General features: G+C 39.3%; 1 protein-coding gene across 2 annotated transcripts in view; it reads left to right on the top strand.

Annotated features, from left to right (window-relative positions):
- ICOS (inducible T cell costimulator) overlaps positions 1–18,624 on the top strand; it is a 29,669-nt gene extending 11,045 nt beyond the window's left edge. Inside the window, exons 2-6 of one of the 2 annotated variants that reach the window (XM_023542165.2) lie at positions 4,394–4,726; positions 9,390–9,725; positions 10,645–10,751; positions 12,085–12,169; positions 15,213–18,624. In XM_023542165.2, coding sequence (XP_023397933.1) covers positions 4,394–4,726; positions 9,390–9,725; positions 10,645–10,751; positions 12,085–12,169; positions 15,213–15,253 — 902 coding nt within the window. In that variant the 3' untranslated portion in view covers positions 15,254–18,624. The remainder of the gene's footprint in view (positions 1–4,393; positions 4,727–9,389; positions 9,726–10,644; positions 10,752–12,084; positions 12,170–15,212) is intronic. The other variant, XM_023542172.2, reaches the window with a different exon arrangement.
- The last annotated feature ends 282 nt before the right edge of the window (positions 18,625–18,906 follow it).

The raw sequence follows: 18,906 nt of genomic DNA, 5'->3' as shown, positions 1-18,906 counted from the left end.
ATACACAATTTAATAAATGATTATAAAATATATCACAACCCCCCACCACATTCATTACAGATCAAGAAATAAAGCAATGTATTATTACAACATTGTCTCCTATTTCCTTAAACATTGTAAGTTTAATTGTTTTAGTTTGGGGATCTGACAATTCAAATATATAAACTGGGTTTGTTTCTGTTGTTGCCTTGTTTTCTTGTGTGACTGAATATTTTTAAGGACTTGCCTGTCATTGTATTTAAATATGATTGTGGGAATGATTTGAGGCATAGGGTATAATCTTTTCTTCCAGAAATAGGTTGCATTTTTACTTTGAAAAACTTAGGGGTAGTAATAGTCCAAGATCACCTTACACAAAGTTCAAGAGTTTAGATTTCCTGGACTATCCAAGCTTTTTAAAGATGAGCTGTAGTCTGCATGAGGGCTGGTTTACTTCTGGTTTATCTGCATGCCAAGGATGTAAATCTTTGAAAACCGAGCTTATAGGCAAGAGGGTCTGTATCTTAGGCTGGGTTCTCTAGAGAAGCAAAACCAGTAAAGCGTATAAATATCTATATAGAGAGATTTATATCAAGGAAATGGCTGAAGTGGTTGTAGAGGCTGGAACATCCTAAGTCCCAAGTGGGTCAGGCTAGAGGCTTCCCCTGATTCATGTAGCCACAGGGGTTGGCGAACCCTGGATCTATAGGTCAGACAGCAGGGCACTTGGTCACAGGCTGCAAAGATCAATGAATCCTAAGACTGGCAAGCAAGACAGCAGGTAAGCTGCAAGCTCAAGTACCAAGAACTGGAGATCAGATGAACAAGAGCCAGCTGCAGGATCCAGAGCGAGCAAAAGCCCATGAGCCTTGCCAGAGTGTCCACCTATATTGGATGTAAGCCACACCCCAAGGAACTCTCTTTCAACCGATTGGCTACTCACAGCAGTTTCCATCATTGAGGTGATCACATTAAATCAAATCTCATCATGGAAGTGATCAAAACATCATACGACTGCCAAACCACTGAGAATCATGGCCCAGCCAAGTTGACAAACTACTAGATTTTTCACTTTAAAAACTCCAAGAGTTGAGATATCAAAGCAAAAGTCTGAATTTGGGAGGTAAGCTTTCAGCATAAAAGCAGCATCCAAGCTCTGCTCATCTATCTAGGTTCTGGCTCCCTCTTCAAATTTAACCTGATAATTTTGTTAAGCGTTAGGTTGTTGTCAGCGTGGGAATCAGTCTGAATAATCTGGACTGCCATAAACGCACATTGGAATACTTATCCTTATAGTTCAGGATCAAATGCCCAAACTGAAAATTTATCCCCTAGTAATATGAAGTACACAAATTACAGCCTAGAGTATTCAGAAGAATAAGTATTAGTTTATACATCTTAAATAAAATTAAGGCAACTAGTACAGAATTGTGGCAAACGAACCCTCCCTCTTGCATATTGCTTGTCCTTTTATAAATTGGTCAGTGCTTTCAGAAAGAAATATGGAAATACAGAGTGTTGTAATAATCTTTAAACATTTGAACAAATTTCATAATATTTACATAAAGGCTAAATGCTGAAGATGGTCTCAATATCCAACATTAGTGGAATGCTTTAACCAATTATAATAGATCAATATATGGCATATTAAATGGCCATTAAAAAGGATAATTATGATGACTATGTAAAAAGAATGCATGCTTATGATACAATATTAACTGACAGTACCTTGTTTACTACATAAAACAAGTATATCTCTTGAAGATAAAGAGCAAATAGATAAAAACGGAATTTCCATTTCACTGGAGGACAGGTTTTTTTTTTTTTCTTCTTAAAAATTCTTTACATTTGCTATGTAGTGGTCTCCAGAATAAAGACAGAGATTTCAAAACTGAGGTAAAAAGCTCTCATGCAAATAATTTTTCCCCGATTTCAAGATGGCAATTTTGTCATATTGAAAAAAAAAAAATGAGAAAAGGAAGACTAAGTAATTTGAACTGATTTAATAACTCAGGATCTGCATCCAGGCCAAAGTCATTTCGTTTCTTCCCTCTGTGATTCCCATGTAGCTCGTAAAAAGAGCCTTAGCTTCCTGTAAGCTTAAAAGTTACTAAAAAATAAAACAAAACAAACGAAATGAAAAAGTAAAAATCTGGAGCCTTACCTTTATTATCAAGCCTCAAACCAGTTCTTAGTGGGTGAGGTTAGGGAAGACACATTGCCATTATTTGAAAATGATTCTTTTGCTCTCCAGCAAAAACAAAACAAATGAAAAAACAAACCTGTTGCTGTCCAGTTGATTCTGACCCATAGCAATCCTATAGGACAGAATAGAACTGCAGCATAGGGTTTCCAAGGAGCAGCTGGTGGATTTGAACTGCTGACCTTTGGTTAGCAACCATGCTCTCAACCAGTGGGCCACCAGGGTGACATGCTTACCAGCAGGAGGGGGTAATATGTATATGTATATGTTTATATACAATCATTTGTTTCAGTTTAAGCTGTATGGTACCTTTAAAAGTTTTTTTTTTTTTTCTAAACTACATGCTTTTCTTAAATCTCCCCTTGTGTGACTAAGTGCTACTCATCTTCCAATCTGAATTTTAAAGTCACTTCCTTAAAGAGGCATTTCTCTGATTCTCCAATGGAAATTAGAACTCATTCCAACCCCACCACTTTTATTTGAGTAAAAAAAAAAAAAAAAGTACTCAGTTATTTCCATTCCTAACATGACTTACAGAGAATTATTACATATTTATTTGTTTATTATTCATCTCAAATATATAAGCTCTGAAAGCACTACCTGGCCAACTGACTGGAAGAGATTCATATTAGTGCCTATTCCAAAGAAAGGTAACCCAACAAAAATGGGGAAATTATCAAACAATAACATTAATATCACACGCAATTAAAATTTTACTGAAGATCATTCAAAAGCAGGTGCAGCAGTACTCCGACATGGAACTGCCAGAAATTCAAGCCAGACTCAGATGAGCATGTGGAATGAGGGATAGCGTTGCTGATGTCAGATGGATCCTGAATGAAAGCAGAGAATACCAGGAAGATGTTTACCTGTGTTGTATTGATTATGCAAAGGCATTCAACTGTGTCGATCATGACAAATTATGGATAACATTGAGAACAATGGGAATTTCAGAACATGCTCATGAGGAATGTGTACATAGATCAAGAGGCAGTCATTCAAACAGAACAAGAGGATGGTGTGTGGTTTAAAGTCAGGAAAGATGTGCATCAGGGTTGTATCTTTTCACCATACTTATTCAAACTATGCTGAGCGAATAATTCAAGAAGTTGGACTATATGAAGAAGAATGGAACATCAGGATTGGAGGAAGATTCGTTAACAACTGGCAATATACAGATGACACAACCTTGCTTGCTGAAAGTGAAGAGGACTTGAAGCACTTACTGATGAAGATCAAAGACCACAGCTTTCAGTATGGATTACACCTCAACATAAAGAAAACAAAAATCCTGACAACTGGACCAGTAAGCAACATCATGATAACCGAAGAAAAGATTGAAGTTCTGAAGGATTTCATTTTACTCGGACCCATAATCAACACCTATGGAAGCAGCAGTCAAGAAATCAAAGGACGGATTGCATTGGGCACATCTGCTTCAAAAGACCTCTTCAAAGTGTTAAAAAGCAAAGATGTCACTTTAAGGACTGGGTGCACCTGACCAAAGCCGTGGTGTTTTTAATCACCGCACATGCATGCGAAAGGTAGACAATGAATAAGGAAGACTGAAGAAGAATTGACACCTTCGAATTGTGGTGTTGGTGAAGAATATTGAATATACCATTTTGGATTGCCAAAAGAATGAACAAATCTGTTTTGGAAGAAGTACAGCCAGAATGTGTTATCAGGAGGGATCAGGCCCTGGAGAAAGACATCAGGCTTGGTAAAGTAGAGGATCAGCAAAAAAGAGGAAGACCCTCAACAAGATGGATTGACACAGTGGCTACGACAATGGGCTCAAGCATAACAACAATCATGAGGATGGCCCAGGACTGGGCAGTGTTTCATTCTGTTGTACATAGGGTCACCATGAGTAGAACCAACCTGACAGCACCTAACTTCAACAACAACAAAAGGGCAGAGATCACATCTGTTTGATTCATACTATGTATATATATTATTCAATAAATTTCAAATTATATATGCATATATAATAAGCAAGTTTCTTATTAGGTTTTTCTAGGACACCATCTTACCTTTTGTCATGTTCTTTCTTTTTGAAAGTGAAGTTTTTTCATTTTGATGTAATAGATGTGACTTTGTAGAGAGAATTTACCTTTATGTTTGAATATAATTATTATGGCAATATATTCTGGGTTTTTTATTTTTATTCTTAAAAGGTCATTTTTGCTTTGTTTTCTTTTTGTCCAGGAGAAATAAATGATTCTAAGATGTTCGCATTTCACAATGGAGGTGTGCAAATTATATGCAAACACCCTGAGGCTATCCAGCAATTTAAAATGCAGTTGCTGAAAGGGAGGCAAATACTCTGTGAGCTCACCAAAACAAAGAAAAGTGGAAACATGGTGTCCACCGTTAAGAATTTGGAGTTCTGTCAACCTCAGTTAACCAATAACAGCATCTCTTTTTTTCTATATAACCTGGACAGTTATCATGCCAGCTATTACTTCTGCCAACTAATAATTTTTGATCCTCCTCCTTATCGTGTAGAGACTTTTAGTGGAGAATACTTGCATGTTCATGGTAAGGCATTGCTTTTATCTTCCTGGTTTAAGAGTACATACGCATTTTGATAATCTTCTCAAAAGGAGAGTAGTTATCTGCAGAGGATGGCAGGGCTTTGCTCCAAAATCCTGAGGGCCTGCACTGTGATTCACCAGTAGGGACCTGCCAAAGACTTCAGATAGTACCTATATCTGCCACTGACACCTCAGGCACCATTGGATCATCCGAATCATATGGCCCAAGTGGCAGAGCCACTTGCACAGCAGCCCGCGCATGTCTCAGAGCTTTCTCTTGGTCTGGGCCCCACTCAAAACTAACAGCTTTTTGAGTCGCTTGAAAACTAGGCCTGAGTAGCACACCCAATGAGGGATATGTTGCCTCCAAAATCCAAAGAGGTCCACTAGGTGTTGTGCCTTCTTTTTAGTTGTGGGAGGGGCCAGATACAATAAATTATCCTTCACTTTAGAAAGGCTATCTCGACATGCCCCACACTGCTGAACTCCTAGAAATTTCACTGAGGTGGAAGGTGATCCAATGTGAGGGTTCTGCCGGTTGTTGAGTATGTCTATTCCAATTATGCAGTCCGGAAATGGGGAAATCACTGCAGGATGGGTTTGGGGACCCACTGGACCTTCTGTGAGATGGACATGAGCTACGACTCCATTAATAAGCTGACATCCATATGCCCCCACTCTGACTGGTGGGCCAGTGACATTTTGGGTCTCCTGGAATTAATGTCAGTTCAGAGGCAGTATCTAGTCATTCCCTAAAAGTCTGATTATTTTCTTTTCCTCAGTCAACTGTCACTCTAGTAAAAAGCTGTAGATCCCTTAGGGGAAGGCTAGGAGAAAGATGGAGACCCTGGTGGTGTAGTGGTTAAGTGCTACAGCTGCTAACCAAAAGGTCGGCAGTTCAAATCTCCCAGGTGCTCCTTAAAAACTCTATGGGGCAGTTCTACTCTGTCCCATAGGGTCACTATGAGTCAGAATTGACTTGACGGCAACAGGTAACAGGAGGAGAAAGATTAACAGTATAAATTTTTGGCAGTGTAGTGATGTCCTTCTTCAAAGGGACACAGCCTACCAATCATTCTAGGCATTGTAGGCCTTTAAACTTGCCGAAGTCTGGGAATTGATTGAGGCGCCATGACTCTCTATTTTGGCAGTTCAAGTTAGACTGCTGTTCACTTGACCTAGGATTCTTCCATTTGCACAGACCAAGTAAACATTCAGTAGATTTCCTATCTGTTTCACTCCTAGGGACACCGTGACAAAGTAGTCAACACCATAGGCCCATACAAGTCAGACGACTCTGATTACAGTTTTAATTTTGTTGTCCATTACAGTAACCATGCCCATATTGTCTTTGTTGATTGAGTGTTGCCACTTAGCCCCTACTACCACAGGGTCCAATCAGCCCCACTGTAGTTAGGTGTTTTAATTCAGTTAGGGCAGTTCCCACTGTGAAATCTGACTTACATAAAATAGCAATCACAGCAGTCTTTAAAGATGCTGGGCCTCCCTTCACAAATTTGTTCTTCGTTGTTGTGGAAAAAGGTGTTTCCTCTGGGCACTCCACGTGTGGGTCTGTGGGTCTAAGCTGAAAAATCCACTCTCACATGCCAATTTCCCTGCATTTTTGGATACCTTCTTCTGCAGTATACCAAGGCAGGTCTGGTACTTCAGCTCAATTTAGTGTAGGCCACTGCATAATCCATGCCTCAGCAACCCAACCAAATAATTAGATCCTTTCCTAACTTCTTGAGCTGAAACACTGAATGAAAAATCTAAGCTTAGTAGACCCATATCAACAAACTCAGACTGACCCGTCTTTATGTTCCTTGGACTGTTATCCCACACCCTTAATAGCCATTCCCACACGTATTCCCAGGTTTCTGTTTGTACATATTAGAATGGTCAAGCAGTTCTTTTGGAGTGTACCATACCTCCTCATGGTCACACTTTGTACTTCATCTTTTGGGGCTCACTAGGACTTAAGCCTAGTCCTAGTCCTAGGTCTGGAAGTCAAAATGGGTGGGGTGTGCTTTGGGAACAATTGGCATTATCTTGTAAGGTACCTGCTTTAGGTGATGTCTCATGCAATGACTCAGACAAAGACTCTTTAGACACAGCTAGGTTGATCTCATCAGGTGAGTGTGGAGGGCCTAATGGTTTTACTGAGGGAGGTGGCTTAGCAGACAAAGATTGAGCAATCTCTTTAGATGAAAGTGAGATGGCTGGTTTTGTTGGCTGGCGTGATTCAAAGGCATTTAGGGACTCAGTGTCCCCAGCTTCCTGATCACCTGCCCACCACATGCCCCCATCCCAAGTTTCAGGATCCCATTTCTTCCCAATCAATACCCTCGCTTTAACTTCAGACACCACTTGAGGTTGAGAATTGAGTTGGTATTGTAGTTCAGCCACTCTTATGATAAGACTCTGGGTTTGGTTTTCAGCAATATCAGCTCTGTTACTACAAGAAATAAGGTTTTCTTTCAAGGCACAAGTGGAAACTTTGAGGTCATATATGTTGTACTTGAGCTTTGACTCTGAAGCCCTGAGCTCATCTCTTTCTTTCACCTCTTTGTCTAGTAAAAATAAGACCAACTAACGAGCTTCCTTATAATTCTTATTATAACAAAATTGTAGAATGGTATCTCACATGTGATCACCCAGAGCCTCGCCTTTCACCAATACATGATCTATTGACGGTGATATTTTGCATATTTCTATTGCCACCTTATGCCATGGTTTAGCACTGCCCTCTTTACTACTGGAAGCAGAGTCGTCAACATCTTTAAGACTAAGCAGACTGCCACACCACTGAGAATCATGGCTCAGCCAAGTCAACACACAACTTTAACAATCACAATCTCTTATTAGATTCCTCGCTTTAAAGACTCTGAGAGTTGAGATATCAAAGCAAAAGTTTGAATTTGGGAGATCAGCTCTCAGCGTAAAAGCAGCATCTAAGCTCTGCTCATCTATCTAGGTTCTGGCTTCCTCCTCAAATTTAACCTGATAATTTGACATTTTGTTCAGCATTTGGTTGTTATCGGTATGGGAATTAGTTTGAATAATTTGAACTGCCAGAACTGAACATTAGAACACTTGTCCTTATAGTTCAGGATTAAATCCCCAAACTGAAAATTTATCCCCTCTAGGCTTTTTTTTTTTTTTTTTTTTAGGCCTAGAGTATTCAGAAGAATAAACATTAGTTATGAATCATAAATAAAATTAAGGCAACTAATACAAACAGAATTGTGGCAAATGGACCCTCTTGCATATTGCTTGTCCTTTTATAAATTGGTTAGTGCTTTCAGAAAGAAATATGGAAATACAGAGTGTTATAGTAATCTTTAAACATTTGACCAGTTTTCATAGTGTTTACATAAAGGCTAACTGTTGAAAATGGCCTCAATATCCAACATTAATGGAATGGTTTAACAAATTATGATGGATCGACATATGGTACATTATATGGTCATTAAAAAGAAAAATTATGATGACTATGTAAAAAGAATCATGCTTATGATATAACACTAAATGACAATAGCCTGTTTACTACATAAAACAAGTATATCTCTTAAAGACATAGACCAAAAGTATAAAAAAGAATTTGTATTTCATTGGAGGACTGGAAATTTTTTTCTGTAAAAACTCTTTACACTTGCTATGTAGTAGTCTCAAGAGTAAAATCAGAGATTTCAAATCTTGGGTAAAAAGCTGTCATGCAAATAATTTCCCCCCAATTTCAGGATAGAAATTTTGTATATTAAGGAAAAAAGGAAGACAAAGGGTTTCCAAGGAGCAGCTGGTGGATTTGAACTGCTGACCTTTTGGTTAGCAAACATGTTCTTAACCAGTGGGCCACCAGGGCTCCATGCTCTCCGTCAGGAGAGGGTAATATAAATATATGTTTATATACAATCATTCGTTTTTAGTTTAAGCTGTACGGTACCTTTAGAAGTTTTTTTTTTTTTTCCTAAACTACATGCTTTTCTTAAATCTCCCCTTGTGTGACTAAGTGCTACTCATTCTTCAGTCTGAATTTAAAAGTCACTTCCTCGAAGAGGCATTTCTCTGATTCTCCAAAGGAAATTAGAACTCATTCCAACCCTGCTACATTTATTTGAGTAGTACTCTGTTCTTTCCGTAGAGAATTACTACGTGTTTTTTTTTTTTTTTTTAATATCCATCTCAAATATAAAAGCTCCTAAAAGGCAGGGGCCACATCTGTCTGATTCATAGTATGTTAATACAGTATTTAATAAATTACATATTTTATATGCATTTGGAGCCCTGGTGGCACAGTGCTTAAGAGCTCAGGCTGCTAACCAAAAGTGTGGCAGTTCGAATCCACAGGCCACTTCTTGGAAACCTTATGGGGCAATTCTACTCTTTCCTATAGGGTCACTATGGGTCAGAATCAACTTGAAGGCAATGAGTTTTTTTTCTTTTTTTTGATTATATGCGTATATGATAAGCAAGTTGCTGGTTAGGTTTCTAGGGCGCAGTCTTACCTTTTGCCATGTTCTTTATTTTTGAAAGTTAAGTTCTTTCATTTTGGTGCAATAGAGGTAACTTTACAGAAAGAAATTACCTTTGGATTCAAATATAATTATTACAGCAATGTATTCTTAAAATGTCATTTTTGCTTTGTTTTCTTTCTTTTTGTCCAGGAGAAATAAATGATTCTGCTAAGCCTGAGATGTTCGCATTTCACAACGGAGGTGTGCAAATTATATGTAAACACCCTGAGACTATCCAGCAATTTAAAATGCGGTTGCTGAAAGGGGGGCAATTACTCTGCGAGCTCACCAAAACGAAGGAAAGTGGAAACACGGTGTCCACCGTTAAGAATCTGGAGTTCTGTCAGTTATCCAATAACAGCGTCTCGTTTTTTCTCTATAACTTGAACAGCTCCCATGCCAGCTACTACTTTTGCCAACTAGTAATTTTTGATCCTCCTCCTTATCGTGTAGAGACTCTCAGTGCAGAATATTTGCATGTTTATGGTAAGGCATTGCTTTTATCTTCCTAGTTTAAGAATACACACACATTTTGACAATTTTTATCACTAATGAAAATAATTAAACAAATAAGCATCTTTTATGTTGGGGGTCTGAGCTGCGGTGGCGCCCTGGTTCAAGTGCTTGGCTGCCAACTCAAAGGTCGATGGTTCAATCCCACTAGCTGCTCCGCGGGAGGAATATGTGGCAGTCTGCTTCAGTAAAGGTTCACAGTCTTGGAAACCCAAGTGAGACTTCTACTCTGTCCTATAGGGTGGCTACAAGTTGGAATTGACTCGATGGTGGTGGGTTTTATGTTGGAGTTCATTTGGGTGCAGTTAAAGGCAATCATTTATGATACAACTATGCAAGGGACAATTTATTACTAATAATTATTGTTAGTAACTAATATCCAGTTTAATCATAGAGACTGCTGAGTTAGAAATAACTCGTGCTGTTTTTAAAACACATATCCCCATAAAAATCAGAAAAAGAAATTAAGACAAATACACAAACCCATGGCTTAATGGCTTTTTCCTCTGTTCACCTAAGGTTTATAATTTTGGATTTGTGCTGGGGTTGTGTAATGGAGTGAGATGATTGAAACATAATAATATTTTTCCTACTTACTGGTTTGCAAAAATGGAGACAGAAAATTGCTTTCTATTAACCCCATTTCTAAATATACACGTACACAGAAGTGTATAGAGTGAAAACATAGAGTCTTTTAGGTTTTAGTTTCTGGCAGCTTGCTGTAATACTAAGATGATGATGCTAGTTACCATTTATTGAAGAACATTACCGTAATGAAGAAAATCTCCATTTGATTAAATAACTTCTAATCTTGGTAAGAGATTTGTGATTCAGCACTGAAAAAGGAAATGTGATTCTCAGATTTTTTTTCTTACCTTTTTTTCCAACCCAGAATCACAGCTTTGCTGCCAACTGAAGCTCTGGTTGCCCATCATATGTGCAGCTTCTGTTGTACTCTACGTTTTTGGATGTATATTTATTTGTTGGCTTACAAAAAAGGTAAGCAAATTCTATTTTTTCTTGCTTCTTCTTTCTGAGGAATATCAATGATTGCTTCCTCATTAAAAGTACACATTGCCCATGCCAAAGTCATGGGATCACCAGGTAGCCAATTCCTTTTCCCTAAGATTTTTTTTTTTAAGATACACCTAGTAAATAATACTTTGGAATGGAAGCTTAATTATTTATTTTTAATAATTATTTAAAATGATCTATTAAAAAAATTATCTATTTTTAATAGATCATTTCACTGCCAAAAGGACTGCATGGCCAACAGTAAGATATGTTATTATTGTTATTTTTAAACGATAAAGAGGGAGGTCAAAGCATAAAAAGAGATGGCTATAATTTTTAAAAGTTATTATAGGTGGGCTGTAAATTTGAATCTAAGCTTCCTAAGAGTCAAGGCAAAGATGAAACAATTAGCTATAAGTTTCACTCAACTGGTAAGATAAAAACAATCAGTGAAAAAGTTGTACAAGCTGCCATGAGCAGCTGAGAAAGAAATTGCCTTTTTTTTCACATGATAAATGGTAATACCCCTTGCTTTTAAAGAAAACCACAGAAAACCTACTCAGAAAGATAAAACAGCAATACAACAACAACAATAACCTCTCTGTCCTGGAGAATATTCTTTTTAATCTTTTATATTAAACCAAAAACCCACGGCTGTGGAGTTGATTCTGACTCTTAGTGACTCTGTAAGACAGAATAAAAGTGCCCTGTGGGGTTTCCGAGGCTGTACACCTTTACAAAGCAGACTGCCATGTCTTTCTCCTGACGAGTGGCTGGTGGATTTGAACCACTGACCTTTTGGTTAGCAGCCAAGTGCTTTAACCACTGCACCACCAGGGCTCCTTTCTTTCACATTCTAGGTTCTCAATCAAATAATTTGTCAATCTGCCATGTTATGCAAGTGTGTTAATATTCAAGTATATCCACAGTGTGCTCATTGGCCAGACAGTATGTCTGTCTGTGCCAAACTCGAATCTGAAAAGAGAGGTAAAGAAAAAAGAGAGTAAGATAGGGTCCATGACTCATGTCTATTGGGGAAGGAACATAAAGGTAAAAATGAGGAGGAAGTTCAGCAGAAAGCTCTTGTTATTTAAAGCTCTTTCCAGAAATGTTCTATTTAGCCTAAAGTCAGGAGCCTAAGTCACGTTTTAATGCTTTTTGTCACATACCACTTCCAAGAAAGAATAGAAAACAGAAAAAACCAGGGATGGAGATGAGACACACACCACTTCCAAGAAAGAATAGAAAACAGAAAAAACCAGGGATGGAGATGAGACAGACAGATGATAAACCACATTTCTGGTGTTTTTTCTTTCAGAAGTATCAGTCCATTGTGCATGAACCTAACAGTGAATACATGTCCATGGCGGCAGTGAACACAGCTAAAATACCTGGACCCAGAGGTATGGCTCCCCTTGGGGGTTTGGTCAGCAGTGTGTATGTGTGCGGGGGATGGTGGTCTCCACGTTATGCCTGAGATTTTAATTTTTTTTTAATTTTATTTTAAAGGAAGTGAAAATATCTCTTAGGCCTAATTTTATTTTTTTTCTGCAAAAATCTGGATATTCACTTTAACTGAATTTATGCTTCCTGTAGTACAAACAAAAAATAAGGTTGTAAACCACTATTGTATCAAGGCAATTTCTCCCTTGCTGTTTCAAAAATTGTGATGATTCTAAGTCTTACACATTGAAAGGTACATTACGGTAGACAATGAACATTTATTGAGCATCATTTAAGTGAAAACTGTTGTGGTGGGATGCATGTATGTATGGAGATTTTGGCTGAAACTTGGAAGAGAGATCTGGGCTGGAATGAAGAGGAAATTGGTAAAGGTATTTAATTATTCTGATGTACTAGTTTCCTAGGGATGCCATATCAAGATACCACAAGTGGGTGTCTTATAAGAATAGAAATCTATTGCTTTACAGTGTGGGGGCTGGGAGTCCAAGATTAGAGTATCAGTAGGGCCATGCCCTCTTTGAAGGCTCTAGAGGAAGAACCTTTTGTGTTTCTCCAGCTTCTGGTAGCCCCTGGTGTTGTTGGTTTGTAGATACTTTTTCACATGGCATTCTTCCCTCTGTGTATCTCTCTGTCTGCTCTTTTCTAAGGACAGTACATATATTGAATCAGGATCCACCCCACTGGGGTATGACCTGATGTAAAACTAACTGATAACATCTCCAAAGACCGTATTTCCAAATAAGGTCACATTCACAGGTATAGGAGTTAGGACTTTAACATATCTTTTTGGGGGATACAATTCAATCCATAACATTTGATGCAAAGAGAATGCAAATTTAGAGAGCTTAAATAACCTCAGTAGCCTTTCAATAAGGTAGAAATTTGAACTTTTCTGTTGAGAGAACTTTTCTATTGCATGCTATCAGGTTGGGGAACATCTAAAAAGTCTGAAACATCCCTAGTGGAAAAAAATCTGTAAGTCTTATGGCTTTGGGATTGGAGTGATGTGAGAGAAGTCATGAGACAGTTGTTATTGCTATTTGCCATCTAGTTGATTCCAAGTCATGGTGACCCCGTGTGTGCAGAGTAGAACTGCTCTATAGGGTTTTCAAGGCTGTGACTTTTCAAAAGCAGATCACCAGGCCTGTCTTCTGAGGTGCCTCTGGGTGGGTTTGAACCACCAAACTTTCTGCTAGTGGTTGAGTCACCCAGAGAACCTAATGAAGCAAAGTTCGCTTTATTTTTGTCATCAGTTAGTGGTTAAGGACTGTGTAAGAGGGAAACACATAGCTTCCATTATCACGGAATCACAGAATGAGAGGGAACTTACACGTTCCTTTAGTCCATCCATCATTGTTTAGATGGGAAAAATCAATGCTCAGAGTGTCAAGAGAGTCTCTCGGTTGCCCAGACGTAATGCTAAAGCTGTGACACAGGCCCAGAGCTTGTTTTTCATGACTTTCTTTGCTGTTGAAAAAATATATTTTGTCTCAACTTCTGTGCTCATAGTAAGGTATTCTGTCTTCGTTTGGATGTAAGAACCTGAGATAGGAACTTGGGTGCAAGTGGCTTAATACTTGGGAGGTGGTCCTAGGAAGAAAGAGTGAGGGAGGAGAGAAAGTGAGACAGGGAAGGAGGAGAGGCAAATGAAGGTCTCAGATCTAGGACATGAGGGGCTTGGTTTCATTGGGACCTCAGAGATGTGTACAGACTTAATAAATGGGAGGCTTAAGAGCCTCCCGGAATTGTTATTCTGAAGTGTGGGAAGTGTAGCATTTAGCCACTGGCTGTGTGCCTCACTGGTTTGGGGTTACATTTAGGAGCAATAACTCTCCTCATCCTTGTGCTATGCCCTGGCTATGGGATGAGCAGGCTCTGAAGTCATCTGAGAAATCCCTGAGGCAGAAAAGCAGAGAATTGCCCCACTGGGCTCTGGTGGTAGAACGGCCAGCTTGTGCAGAACTGGTGGAATCTACCTCACCTGTGGAGCCCAGCATGTATCCTACAATTAGTTTTAAACAAATAATAACCTGAATGATCACAGTGTAAGTTTCTTAAAGGTAGAAAGGGTCTCTCTTCTGTGTTTTGAAAGCATTGCACCTGATTCCAAGCAGGGCATAAATCAGCAATTCTGTAAAATATGCTTCTTGAAATTTCTGTATGCTAGGTCCCCAAACTGATGACGCCACAGATTTAGCACACAGCAGGTGCTCAATGGTGTTGTTAGGTTCCATCAAGTCAGTCCCAACTTACAGTGACATTTTGCACAACAGAACGAAACACTGCTCAGTCCTGTGCCATCTCACAACTGTTGCTATGCTTGAGCCCATTGTTGCAGCCACTGTGTCAATCCACCTCGTTGAGGGTCTTCCTCTTTTTCAATGACCCTCTACTTTCCCAAGCATGATGTCCTTCTCCAGGGACTGATCCCTTCTGATAACATGTCCAAAGTACGTGAGACAGTGTCGCTGTCTTTGCTTCTAAGGAGCACTCTTGTTGTACTTCTTCCAAGACAGATTTGTTCGTTCCTTTGGCTGAATAGGTAGGTGCTCAATAGGTGTTTATTAAGTAAATAAATGAATATTCCATCTAAGTCAAATTTTAACTGTATCATTATTATGTGAATAACACCATGTTGAGCCTGTGTGTTGGGAAAGAGGAGAGAAGACCCAAGACAGTCTTGGAGAGGTGATGTGTTTGGACTAAGTTGGGATAGCATGATAGAGTCAGAATTACACAATTAATCACAAAAAGAAGAGTTTCAATAATGTGTATTATAGAAGTCAATAGCAGGCTGGGTAAGACTTCATAGAAAATGTGGAAATGGTGCTGGTTTTTGAAGCATAAATAAGGGTTTCAATGGTGCGTGTGTGTGCGTGTGTGTGTGTGTGTATTTATACAAGGCAGCGAAAAGGGAAACCTTTTGAAGAGAATTGGCATATGGAGAGCTTTTTAAGAGTTTATTCTAAAATTCTGTTACAGATGTGCCCTTTAACCTGGAACTCTCTGGCCCCCAGGCCTGAACCACACTGGCCAGCTCACCACAACTTGAAGTACAAGATTATCTCCTTTCCTGGACCAGAGAGTCTGACCTGACTTGACTACATGCATCGCCTGCTGGTGTTTTGTTCAGTCTGAACCAGTGACTCTATCAGTCAACAGGGATTTATTTCAGTAGACTGCCTCCATACTGCTGAGTTCTCGCAAAACAAACACCTTCTTGAAAAGAGCTGTATAGAAAGCCCAGCTCCTGTGTGCTCAGCAAATAGACCTCGTTGGGGAGGAATCCCTGTCTTCATATCTGCTCCTAGGAATGCAGCAGCCAGTAAAACAAACACATCTACAAAATTCTTTAAAAGATGTTAAGGGTACTGAATCTGCAGAGCAAATGGGCAGCCCTAGCCAGCATCTGTCCACATGTCACTAACACATTACCTCTTCTTTCCGTAGAGATGAGCATTCCTTTTTTAATCAGACGGTAGAGGGAGGTACTTCAAAACTGTTGCTATTTTATTGCTGTTTCATTTTCATTATGTTTTATACTGTCCTAATACAATAGTTCACAGTACTCTCTTGTTCAACTTCGGATATTTCCAAACCTCAGTCGACCACCCCACCAACAGTTTAAATACCTTCTCTTGCCCTCAAATTTATCTGCTAAAATACTTGTACATGAGTACTTGACTAACAGAAAAAACAAAAACCTATTGTCATTGAGTTGATTCTGACTCATGGAGATTCCATATATTATGGAGTAGAACTGTGCTCCATAGGGTTTTCTCGGCCATAATCTTTAAGAAGGCAGAATTCCAGGCCTTTCTTCCACAGCACCACTGGGTGGGTTCGAACCACCAACCTTTAGGTTAGTAGTTGAACACGAACTGTTTGTGCCACCCAAGGACCTGACTACTTGATAGCCACTCTGAATAAGGGAGCTACTTCTACATTTTTTTCCCTCTGCTGCTCAGTCAAATACCGTAATGGACATAATTTGCCTATGTTCTCTCTATAAGAGTACATTTGCCCCAGAATACGTCTTATTTTCCCAAATTCAGTTAAAATGGGTTACTTTGGTAACATTAGTGGCAGGGAACATTGCCCAAAATCAAACACAACTATATTGTTATCCCATTTTCTATCATTACCTATGTGTTTATGGTGCTATTAATTACCAGCTAGGCTATTTTTACAGATCAGATTAAAACTGTAAACAGACAAACAAAACCATCTTTAGCTGTCAAACGTTGTCCTGTGGTACAGCCACTTACCCGTTTAGCACAAAAGCTGTAGCTACTAGAGGTTGCTGCCAAACCGCAGCCATGCTACCTCTGGGCTTGACAGGTCAAAATGGAGAAATTCCATCCCCCTGAGCCTGGAGCAGCTCTCTGGACCTGGGAGGAATTCCAAGGGCTGAGAGACTCCCCAGAATCAGGGGCAATTGGATGCTCTTGACCCCAGAGGTTAAAATCACCTTGGGAACCACAGTGACTTGACCTGCACCCATGACTCTACGATCTGCGGAGAAGGACAGATTTGCCAGGGGAACAGGAAGCTTCCACGTGCCTAGAAATCATTCAGCACAGAAACTGGCCCTGGGCCTTCAAAATAGGCTCCCTTTGAATATGATTTGGCTGGAAAGAGTCTTAAATACGTGTAACGTGATTATTCTCAGTTGGACTATTTTCTTCACTTCCTGTCTGCAGGCCCGAGTTTTCGGAAGTAACTAATGTGTATGCAACATTCTAAACTTTAGGTAAAATGGGGTTATTTAGTAGTTTTAAATTTGTAGTTGCCTGCCTGTAGTTTACGTTAAAAGTGAGCTCCTATGTACCATTATGCATACCTATATTATTTTAAGTATGTGTAATGTGGATGTGTACAGTACAGTACTGAATTTGTCATTTGAATCAAGTGTGGTGTACTCTGTTTTCAGATGACTTGGACAACTTGTCTGGCTTTGCAGAGATGTATACTGGGTAGATCGCAGCTTTCTGTGTCGGGGGAGGACTGCCTTCGTGTGGTGTATCTGGCCTGGTTACCCAAGCTCTGTCCCTGCAGCTCCCTTATCCCCAAACTGGACATTTCAATCATTAAAGAACAAAATTTCTGTGAAATGAAAACTTTTTGTATGGGAGCCACTTATCAAATTGATTTTTAGCAGTAATAGTAAGCTAAAGAATAAACATTTGATATTCAGCATCTGAAAATATCTCACGGTGTTTTCTTTGGGGGAGGGAAATGATCATTTTAGCCAGCAGTTTCAAATTTGACCTTGAATTTTTTAAAGTAGTTACATTGCTTGAAACAGCTGGTTTTCTACTTTTCCTTTCCTTTCCTTTCTTCTCCCCTCCCCTCTTTCTTTCCTTCATTTAAAAAAATGTTCAAACAAGCACAGTCTTATTAAAAAAGTTGAAGATACAGCAAAAGGACTGATCTTTTCTTGAGTAAGTTTCTGACCTAATGCCCTGTCACCTCCGAATACCTCAGTATGTATTTCTTACAAATGAGAACACTCTTCTCCATAACTACAAGTACAACCATCAATATCAGAAAATCAACATTGATACATTGTTACCATCTGATCTTCGGACCTGGCTCAAGTTTTGCCAGTTGTTACAGCAAAAGATTGCATTCAGAATCTTCCTTGGGATTTAGTTGTCACGTCTCTAGTGTCCTTCAGTCTGGACAGCTCCTCAGTCTAGACTTTCATAACCTTGGCACTTTTGAAGATTATAAGCCAGTTATTTTATACAATGTCCTTCAATCTGGGTATTATGGTGTTTCTTCATGATTAAAATCAGGTTATCTATTTTTGACAAAAATATACAGAACTGATGCCGTGTTCTTTTCATTGCATCTTACTAGGACACATTCTGGGAAGCATTGTTCTTTTTGTGCTGTGTTTGATTTCTAGCAAATAACATTGGCTACAGCATTATCCCTTCAGTCTTAAAAGAAAGTCACTAAGAGACTAAGGACTTTGCTGGGGGGTTCCCCTATAACCTTTCCTTTCACTCTCAACTGGGGTTTCCTATACTTAGGATGTCCCACCTCCTTCTCTAAATCTCTTTTTGAAACTCTCCATCACTTCCTTGAGAAAACTCTAGTTATTATCTCATTTAGACTCTTGGTCTTGTCCAGTGGATCATGTTCCAAGTCGGAGTCCTGCAGTCATGAGTAGAGTTTTGGGTTGAACCTCATACTCAGCTGTGTAGGTGCTGGGGTAGAGGAAGGGCTGGGGGTCTGCGCTTCAGTCCTGTGGGTAATGATGAACTCAAGTCCTTCAATTCCACTTTCCTTTTCATTACTTCCACTGAAAGAAGCTGTGGACCTATTGGCTTCCTTGCTACTTGGTCTATTAAAGTGAGCACATCCCTGAACAATAAACTGTACTTGGGAGTCAGTACAGCCTGAACCCATGTTAAGAAAAAACTATTGTCTCACTTAGCCAGGAACCTGCCTCGCCCTTGGTGCCACTGGGTCCCTATCACTGTGAAATAAATTATTTTCTTGCTTAATCTGGCAGGGCCTGCCAGAATTCTAAAAGAATTTGGCACTAGCTTTTAGTGGCTGTTCTCTATTAATGTGGGACATGGGCTAAACTTAATTAAATTATTTTGGGTCACAGTTTTCCTTTAATGGAAATCACGGTGGGGATTGTCTATTTTCCTCCATT

This window comes from Loxodonta africana, chromosome 6 (genome assembly GCF_030014295.1).
Source record: "Loxodonta africana isolate mLoxAfr1 chromosome 6, mLoxAfr1.hap2, whole genome shotgun sequence".
In the NCBI taxonomy this organism is placed as follows: Eukaryota; Metazoa; Chordata; class Mammalia; order Proboscidea; family Elephantidae; genus Loxodonta; species Loxodonta africana.
Note: the sequence above shows the minus strand (reverse complement) of the source record. Positions and strands in the feature narration are given on the sequence as shown.